Raw genomic sequence first — 9,645 nt, 5'->3', positions numbered from 1 at the left:
AGCAAAAACCAACCCTAAACTCAACTGTGTGAGTGTCTGCAAGTGTCTGGGAGCTCTCCCACCCTGATGCCTCCTGATCCATGTGGGTTTTTGTTCTGTCTCAGACCCTTCGCAGGTGCTACAGCCGCGTGAAGGAGCATGGTGTGGGGAAGAGGAAAAGCAGCTACACCTTTGAGCAGCTGGAGCAGGTTTTTGGGCAAGGGGGATGGGACTCCCAGCCCTGCCAGCCTGTCCTCATCAACAGCAGTGGCTTGTACCAGGAGCTGGAGTCAGATGGAAGCACAATGGAGGAGTATTCACAGGAGGACTGGGGAAACCACAGTCAGGAGCTTCACTGCTACCAGACCGGCGAGCAGGAATTGGGTAGGAAATCCCACCCAGGCTCATCTCCATCCCCTATTTCTCCCTGTGGTTGTACCCATCCCACATATTCCATCACCAGGTTCCACATTTCTGGGATGAGGTTACTCAAGGTGCCAAATGTCCTCTGTTCTGGATGAGAAAAGGGAAAGCAATTCCCCAGCTCATCCTCAAAAGCAAACTGTGGTTCCCAAAGGGTTTTGGGAACCAAAACCGTTTTTCCAAAGAGCCCAGCGAGAGGAGGGAAGGGCTGAGTGGCCAGAAATGACAGAGGAGGAGGTGGCAACATGTTACCTGCTCTGTTCTACTTCTCTTTGGGGGATATTTTCCCATTCAGTGCTTTGGGGGGGCATATAAATATGCTCATATCCAGAGGTGTGGCCTTTTACAACTAAAACAATAAGCAAGCTCCAACACTGAACCCTAAACCAAATTCCTTCATGTGCTTTTCTTCCCTCAGTTAGTGATTTCTCTGCCTAAGAATCAATATATTAATTAATTTGAAGATTCAGTCGTTGCCTGCAGCTTATTTACAGCACAAGGTACCACATTCCTGATGGGAGAAGCGCACAGATCTGAGCAGTTTTGGGAAGAAGTGGGTTTCTTCAGGTGAATTTATATCTCTGGTTATTCCTCCCATGCCTGACCAAGGGGGTTATTTTCCCAGTGGAAACTCTCCATCAATCCAGTTCAATTCCTGGGAGAGGAGAGGCCATCACTGCCCCATGTTCAGGGCATTGGGATGCTCTGAAAAAGGCTTAAATAAAAATTTAATGTTAAAATTTGCAAGTTGGCTGTTAACCACGTGCTGGTTCTTTCAGATTTCTCCCCCAGGGGGGGTTGAAAATCAGAAATATGTGGGGGAGAGACAGTAAAGTTATAAAAACTGATGGAAATGATGGTGAATTCTGTCAAATTGGACCCGTTCTGCTGTCAAACTGACTTTGTCACCTGTTCCCCTTGGTCAAAACGGGGACATTTTCATGTGCTTAAGCTGCCAAGGTTCTTAAAATCCAGAGAAGTTACAAGAGAAGCACTTAGCAAACAGTATAAGATGGAACTCAGATGGGTTTGTGCTGGGTTTTGCTCCTCAGATGTGCTGGTGGAAGCAGAACCACTTTTTTCCTCTCTGTTTGTTTTGTTGTATGGGGTGTGTTGTTTTTTTCAAACAATGTAGTTTGCAATTAAATTGGTTTGTGATTTAATAGTTGGAATTGTGGCCTGGTTCTTACAAGGTTTTGCACTTGCGGAGATTCAGATCTGAGCTGGCCATGTCTTGTCCAAGGGAAATAAAAATACTGCTCAGTTAGAGAGGCTTTAGGAGCTGGATCTGTCTCTAGTGAGCTGCTTGGCTCAGGAAGCAACTCCTAATTTGTTTTTTAATTTAATTTCCATTAAAAAGAAAAAAAAAAAGAGAAAAAAAAAAGATAAAAACCCCAGGAACATTATTTAACATGTAATTATGTGTTGGGATTTTACCTTTCAGATGAAATGCCTCCCACAAAAAGGACATTAAAGATAAAGCAGGAATCTTCAGAAGACACGCAGTAAGTCATTGATGAATGTTTGAGGCTGGCATGTGTTTCCCTGGGGATGGTGTGCAGGACATATGAAACTTCTGATTTTAATTATAAATACATTGTGCAAGACCATTAATACAGTTGAAACTTCTTTTTTATTTTTTTGATTGTTTTATTCTGGTTACCTCAGAACATCTGGAAGGCTCCACAGCTCCAACCCTCCTCGGCTTTGGTCTGCAGCACACGAAACAAAACCCAGGCCAAGACTTCCAAGAGGGAGAAAACTTGGGATTTTTTTATTTTTCAGTTTATTTTTAGAACTTGCCAGAGCTGACTTGTGGCATTTTGGATGGGTTTAATCTGAGGAATACCAGAATTTTTCCAATGCTTGGAGAATCTCCCTTGTCTGGCCAGCAATAACACAATTGTGCTTTGTTTTCCTCAGACTAGGGTTTCTTTTTTCCAACTTTTGGGATTTTTAAACAAGCAGGGAGATTGTAGGCCATGGGTGGTTTAGGTTGGATATCAGGAAGCACTTCCTCATGGAAAGGGTGACCAGACATTGGAATGGACTGCCCAGGCAAGTGGTGGAGTCACAATCCCTGGAGGTGTTCGAGGAAAGCCTGGATGTGGCACTTAGTGCCATGGTCTGGCTGATGTGGTGGTGTTGGGTCATGGGCTGGACTTGATGATCTCAGAGGTCTTTTCCAGTCTCAGTAATTCTGTGATCCTGTAAATCAGCAAATTCTGGGTGGCTTCCACTCCCCTAGTCCCCCTGGCAATTATTCAGAGCACTGGCTGGTGACTATTTGGGATTTCCTATGCTGGGAAATGAGCTCCTGGAGGGTGGAAAGTCATCACTGTGTGTGTGAAAAAAACAAAAGACCCAAAAAATTTACAAGCAATTTAAAAAGAAGCTTCCAATGTCGTGGAATCCACTTCAGGTGGATTTTCACCATACCCAAAGGTGACCATGGAGCAAATTCAGTTTAGCAACTCACAGAATTACAGAATCACCAAGGCTGGAAAAGACCTTTAGGATCATCAAGTTCAGCCTAGGAACCAACACCACCACATCAGCCAGACCATGGCACTAAGTGCCACATCCAGCCTTTCCTTGAACACCTCCAGGGATGGTGCCTCCACCACTTCCCTGGGCAGTCCATTCCGATGTCTAATCACCCTCTCATGAGGAAGTGTTTCCTGATATCCAACCTAAACCTCCCCTGGAGCAGCTTCAGGCCATGCCTTCTTGTCTTGTTGCTAGTTACCTAGAAAAAGAGCCCAGACCCCACCTGAGCACAACCTCCCTTCAGGTGGTTGCAGAGAGTGAGAAGGTTCCCCCTGAGTCTCCTCCAGGCTAAACACCCCCAGCTCCCTCAGCCTCTCACTATAAGACTTTCTCTCTAGTCCTTTCACCAGCCTTGTTGTCTCCTCTGGACCTGCTCCAGCACCTCAAGGTCCTTGCAGTGAGGGGCCCAGACCTGGACACAGGACTGGAGGTGAGGCCTCCCCAGTGTCGAGCACAGGGAGAATCACATCCCTGCTCCTGCTGGCCACACCATTCCTGATACAAGTCAGGATGCCATTGGCCATCTGGACACACTGCTGGCTCGTGTTCAACCAGTTGTCAACCAGTGCTCCCAGGTCCCTCTCTGCTGGGCTGCTCTCCAGCCACTCTGTCCCCAGTCTGTAGCGCTGCCGGGGGTGATTGTGGCCACAGTGCAGGACCCTGCACTTGGTCCCGTTGAATTTCATGCCTTTAGCCTCAGCCCATCAACCCAGCCTGTCCAGGTCCTCCTGCAGCTTCTTCCCACCCTCCAGCTCCCCTCACAACTTGGTGTCATCTGTGAACTTACTGAAGGTGGACTCAGTCCCCACATCCAGGTGGTCAGTAAAGATGTTGAACAGGACTGGTCCCAGTACTGATCCTGGGGACACCGCTGGTCACCGGACACCAGCTAGGTGCAGCTCCATTCCCCATCATCCCCTGGGCCTGCTCATCCAACCAGTTTTGGACCCGCCAAGGGTGCACCTGTCCAAGCCATGGATTGCTAGCTACTCCAGGAGGATGCTGTGGAAGACTGTGTCAAAGGCCTTGCTGAAGTCGAGGTCAAGCACATCCACAGCCTTCCCCTCATCCACTAGGCAGGTCACCCAGTTATAGAGGGAGATGAGATTGGTCAGGCAGGACCTTCCTTTCCTAAACCCATGTTGGCTGGGCATGATCCCCTGGTTGTCTTCTCCATGCTGCTTGATGACACTCAGGATGATCTGCTCCATAATCTTGCCAGACACCGAGGTCAGGCTGACAGGCTTATAGTTCCCTGGATGCTCCTTCCAGCCCTTCTGGTGGATGGGGTCACATTGGCCAACTTCCAGTCATCTGTGACCTCCCCAGTCAGCCAGGACTGGTGATCATTGTTTGAGAGTGGCTTAGCCAGTTCTTCTGCCAGCTTCCTCAGCACCCTGGGATGAATCCCATCTGGACCCATGGACTTGTTGGGATCTGAGTGGCACAGCAGGTCCCTAACTACTTGTTACTCGAGGAGGACTTGGAGAAAAATAACTTTATTTTCAGTGTAAATCACCTCTGCATACAGTTCCTTAGGACAGCTTTGGCATAAGCTTACCTTCCAAACTCTCCTTTAGGGAATTGCATAGAGAATCATAGAATGGTGAATGTTGGAAGGGACCTTAAAGATCATCAGGTTCCAACCTCCCTGCCATGAGCAGGGACACCTCCTACCAGACCAGGCTGCACAAGCCTCATCCGACCTGCCCTTCAACACCTCCAGGGAGGGGCATCGACCTCCCTGGGCAACCTGCTCCAGCACCTTCCTACCCTCGTGTTGAAGAATTTATTCCAGATGTCCAACCTCAATCTTCCCTCTTCCAGTTTAAAACCATCACCACTTGTCCTATCACTGCTCTCCCTGGTGAAAAGTCCCTCCCAGAATAATCCTGAATTTCCTTAGGTGGAGGCTCAGGCCATCTAATCTTCCAGGTTTTGTTGGATGGATGGACAGCTGGTTTAGGTTTGGTAGATTAATCCTTTCAGAGCTTTCTGGTTGGCTTTTTATTCCCCCTCAAGTTGAAATGGAAAGTCAGGAGGAATATGGTTACATGAAGATGAGCTGAGGATTTTTTTATTAGCTGCAAAAAAGAGATTAAATTCCTTGCTGAACCTCAATGCTGCCAGTTGAGGCCTGGTGATGCCAAGCAGGTGTACAGCTTCAAAATCTTGTCTTTGCATCCCTCTTCTGGGATTTTGGGAGGATTTTTGGAAGGATTTTTTTTGAGTTTACAGGAAACCACAGGAGGAGAAATGGATCATGATATATTTTCCCAGAAGAGAGAGTGTGGGAGAGTGTCGCTAAGATGCTTCCTATAGGAAGCATATAGCTGAGCTCTCTAGGTGCTGGATTTTATTCCAGCTTTTCTTTCCCTGCTAAAAAACACCCCTGTTAAGCTACTGTCACTTTCAACTTGACCAAAAACCTGCAGGAATGAACTTGAATTTGCCCCTACTGCCTCCAAATAAACTACTTTGAAAAGTGAAATGTTGCTTCTGACCCTGTCCTGTGCTTTTCAATTAGTCTGAGGTGCATTTTTATTTGCTTTGTGAAGATGTGAATCAGTCCAGAACTGGGTCCTTCACCCAAACCACCTGTTCCAGCCCCTTTGAATTCTTGGGTCTGTTTGGAAATGGCAACTTGGAACAAATTTGCATAATTTTGTGGATATTTCCTTGTCTGAATTGCAAAAGCTTATGGGGAAATGGCCTAGAAGGGTAAAATCTGGCTCAAGGGTACCAGCTGCAGATGGAAAATGAGATGATGCAGCACTGCCACAGGGTAGACCCTCAGCTGGCTCTGACTTTACTGGCGAGAAAGAAAGAAAAGAAACAATTTGACTCTTGCTGCTTAGACCTCTGCTTGGTGGGTGGTGGAGATGCTGGGGAGAGCCTGGGAGAGACACAGAGCGGGAAGAGATGATGCTAATGGAGATTTTTTATGGAGTTTTTTCCATGTGGCTTCTTTGGGTCTCAAGGTGCTGGATTCCCCTCCTCCCCCTACTCAAGATGATGAGTGAAACAATCCTTCTTCCCAGCAGGAGCAATTTGATGAGTGACTAATTTTTATTTGATCTTTTTCCCCCCACCAGCTCTATTTTGTGTTGAGCTAAACTTAGCAGAGTGTTTATAGTGCAGTTAATAAAGGTGGGGGCTTCTCTTGTTGCTCCTCGGCTCTGTTCCTCTGCTGTTGACTGAAAACCTGCCCACGCTGCTTTCTCCTCCTGCTGGGATGGGTTTGCTGGCTTTTCATGGAGTTCAGCTGTCGTGTCTCAAGTTGGAACTGCCATGAGACACCAAGACAGCCCTGTCCCCTGGTCTGTCCACTCCCCTTCTCTGTCCCGTCCCCAGAAGATGAACTTTGATGTCCAAAAATCTAAAAAAAACCCACAAAACCCAACATTTTCTGAGCATCTTGATGCTGCTCAGGGTCTGAAGAGACATCAGGGAAGCTGGAGAGAAGCTCTGTCCAGAGATCTTCTGGCATGGTTGCTGCTGGGTGGTTCAGAGAGGTAATGTGCTGATGGGTGTGGTTCCTCCTATCACCATGAGGACTGAGTGATCCCAGCCTGGGCTCCTGAGACCTCCTGGTGGGGGCTTGGACACCCCAAGAGTGTGAGAGCTGACGTGCACCAACCAACCTGCTCTATGTAGAGCCCAGTGCCTTCAGGCTGTCCTGAAGGACAACAGGCCCTTGGAGAACCTTCCCAAAATCATGTGCATTGCATTTACACTTACAAAAGCAGGTTTTGGAGATTGGACCTCTCCAGTGCCATGGGAAGGGTCTGGAGCTCCCAAACCTTTTTTCTTAGTACCCTTTTATCAAAATGGTGGAAGAGAGACCTTCAAATCCATTTCTTGGGCAGAAATGGAGCTGCTGGAGTCTCAACTCCTTGCATGATTCGGCATCATATCTGCTCTTGCTTCAAGACCTCATGTACACTTTACTTAACTCTGTGGAGAAGCTGTGGGGAAGTCTCTCCATGGAAACTCACTGTCATTCCTGGGCAGGACATTTCCTCCCCATGGGTGTTTTTGGGGTTGGTAACAGCAAAAATCTTTCTCAGGAGCTGAACTTAGGGATTCATCAGCTCTCATTTTCTTTGGCAGGTTCAGAATTTCCTTGAAACCTTGTTTCCAGCAGGGGTTGCAGTTTGCCTGGGATATTGGGAGATGTTTGGGGTTCAGTTTTAATTTGGGTTTGTGGAGTGTAATTAAAAAAATAAAATCAGTCTGGTGGTAGAATTCATAAGCTCACTTTTATTATTAGAATAGTAAAATACCTACCTAAAAAACAGCCAAGAAAGCTGAAAGGGTCTAGAGGAGACAACAAGGCTGGTGAAAGGACTAGAGAGAAAGTCTTACAGTGAGAGGCTGAGGGAGCTGGGGGTGTTTAGCCTGGAGGAGACTCAGGGGGAACCTTCTCACTCTCTGCAACCACCTGAAGGGAGGTTGTGCTCAGGTGGGGTCTGGGCTCTTTTTCCAGGTAACTAGCAACAAGACAAGAAGGCATGGCCTGAAGCTGCTCCAGAGGAAGTTTAGGTTGGATATCAGGAAGCACTTCCTCATGAGAGGGTGATTAGACATCGGAATGGACTGCCCAGGGAAGTGGTGGAGGCACCATCCCTGGAGGTGTTCCAGAAAAGGCTGGATGTGGCACTTGGTGCCATGGTCTGGAGATGTGAGGGTGTTGGTCATAGGCTGAACTTGATGATCTTAAAGGTCTTTTCCAGCCTTGGTGATTCTGTGATTCTGTGATAGTTTCCAAAAGTCAGGATAGTTTTGCAGCTCTTTTATCCTTCTCTCCTTGTTTTTTTTCAATTCCCAGGAAGCGTGATGTCATGCAGAACATTATGCAAATCTTGGAGTCGGTCCAGTTGAAGTGGGAGCTGTTTCAGAGCTGGACGGACTTCTCCAGGCTCCACCTTTCTAACAAACTGGCCATTTTTGGCATTGGTTACAACACCCGTTGGAAGGAGGACATCCGTTACCACTACGCAGAGATCAGCTCCCAGGTTCCTCTGGGCAAACGGCTCCGGGAATATTTCAACTCGGAGAAACCCGAGGGTCGGGTCATTATGACCCGGGTGCAGAAAATGAACTGGAAAAATGTTTATTACAAATTCCTGGAGATCACAATCAGTGAAGCCAGGTGCCTGGAGCTGCACATGGAGATCGACTGGATCCCCATTGCTCACTCCAAACCCACCGGTGGGAACATCGTCCAGTATTTATTACCAGGAGGGATTCCCAAAAGTCCTGGTTTGTATGCCATCGGATACGAGGAGTGCCACGAGAAACCCCCTTCTCCTCTGGCCGAGCACCGGGGGCCTGAGCCAGGCAATGAGACTGCAGGGGAGCTGGACATCCCTTCTCCACAAGCCTCCCTCCGGGTGGATATGGAATCTGCCCGGATTATCTACTGTTACCTCGGCATCGCCGAGGTCCGGACTCTTCAGCAGTGCCTGTTTTTACATTTTCAGGCAAACACCAAAACCTTCAGCAAAGATTGGGTGGGGATCAACGACTTTTTATCTCAGAACTGTGTCGTCGAGCCTGGTGTCTCCCCCAAATCCATCTACATCAAATTTGTGGAAGTGGAGAGGGATTTTCTTTCTGCTGGCTCTTTGGTAGAGTGCCTGGAAAAAGCCATCGGATACCCCTTAAAATTCAACAACTAAGTTTCGTCCTTCATAAGGATTCGGGCTTTCTGCCCCCGTTTTCCATCTTGCTACCAGACGCTTTCAGATCCAGCCCCTTCACCATCAGATTTTCCCCCTGGAAATGAATTTTGGGGTGAGAAGAGGTTTGGTTTTTTCTGGGGCATTTTCCATGGGCTCATCCCCATGTCTGGTTTTCCTCCAGAAGCAGTGCAGCCAGGAGAAGCCCCCAGCCCATGAAATGGCTGTAGGTACATTCCACATGGGACAAGCTTGTCCACGTGGTGTTTTCATACAAAAAAAACTGTTTGTTTTTTTTGTTGTTGTTGTTGTTGTTTTGTTTTTCTTTATTCCACAGTGTCTCGTTTTTACGCATCCGTCTCTCTTGTCAGTGTTATTACAGAGCTGAATAATTAAGCAATAGATAATGGCAGGTCGGACCTTGGGGCACGTTCAAGGAGACTGTTTTTCAAAGATACTGTATATAATTTAGGACTTCACTTTTTTGGTTTCTTTCTCACTCGTCAAGTGTTTCTCACCAAACAGTGTTGCCTGCAAAAAAAAACAACCCAAAAGACTTTGGTTTCTGGGACATCTCCCACCTCCCTCGTAGCATTGCCACTTTTATTATTTTATTATTTTTAACATTAAAAATAATTCCTGGCCTTTTTTTTTTATTATTTGTTTGTTTTATTTCTGGAGTTCTAGTTAGCAAGGAGAACCTGCCAGCTGGGAAACATTATTATGATGTCTTGGTTTTTTTCCATGTTGAACTGTGCTTATGGATACAATCAAAGCTGTGAGAATGGGGAAGGGGGGGACGGGGGGTGGGGGGAGGGACATGGGGACGGGGGAGGACGTGGTTAATGCCTTTTCCAGGCATGTCACTATATCAGCCCCATTATCGGGTGGTTTTTTATTTTCCAAAGCTCATCGATCGTTGTGACATACGATGAATGTGTCGGTCCTAATAAAATCAAGCAAACACGGTTGGGCTTCCCCAAAATGTCTTTCTCCTCCTCCAGGCTGG

General features: G+C 47.2%; 1 protein-coding gene across 1 annotated transcript in view; it reads left to right on the top strand.

The window, feature by feature from the left end:
* MSANTD2 (Myb/SANT-like DNA-binding domain containing 2) overlaps positions 1-8,712 on the top strand; it is a 9,690-nt gene extending 978 nt beyond the window's left edge. Inside the window, exons 2-4 of the mRNA XM_010008095.1 lie at positions 105-363; positions 1,847-1,907; positions 7,784-8,712. Coding sequence (XP_010006397.1) covers positions 285-363; positions 1,847-1,907; positions 7,784-8,636 — 993 coding nt within the window. The 5' untranslated portion in view covers positions 105-284 and the 3' untranslated portion in view covers positions 8,637-8,712. The remainder of the gene's footprint in view (positions 1-104; positions 364-1,846; positions 1,908-7,783) is intronic.
* The last annotated feature ends 933 nt before the right edge of the window (positions 8,713-9,645 follow it).

The sequence above is a fragment of the Chaetura pelagica genome, unplaced genomic scaffold, assembly GCF_000747805.2.
Source record: "Chaetura pelagica isolate M959 unplaced genomic scaffold, ChaPel_1.0 scaffold32, whole genome shotgun sequence".
Taxonomy (NCBI): domain Eukaryota; kingdom Metazoa; phylum Chordata; class Aves; order Apodiformes; family Apodidae; genus Chaetura; species Chaetura pelagica.
Note: the sequence above shows the minus strand (reverse complement) of the source record. Positions and strands in the feature narration are given on the sequence as shown.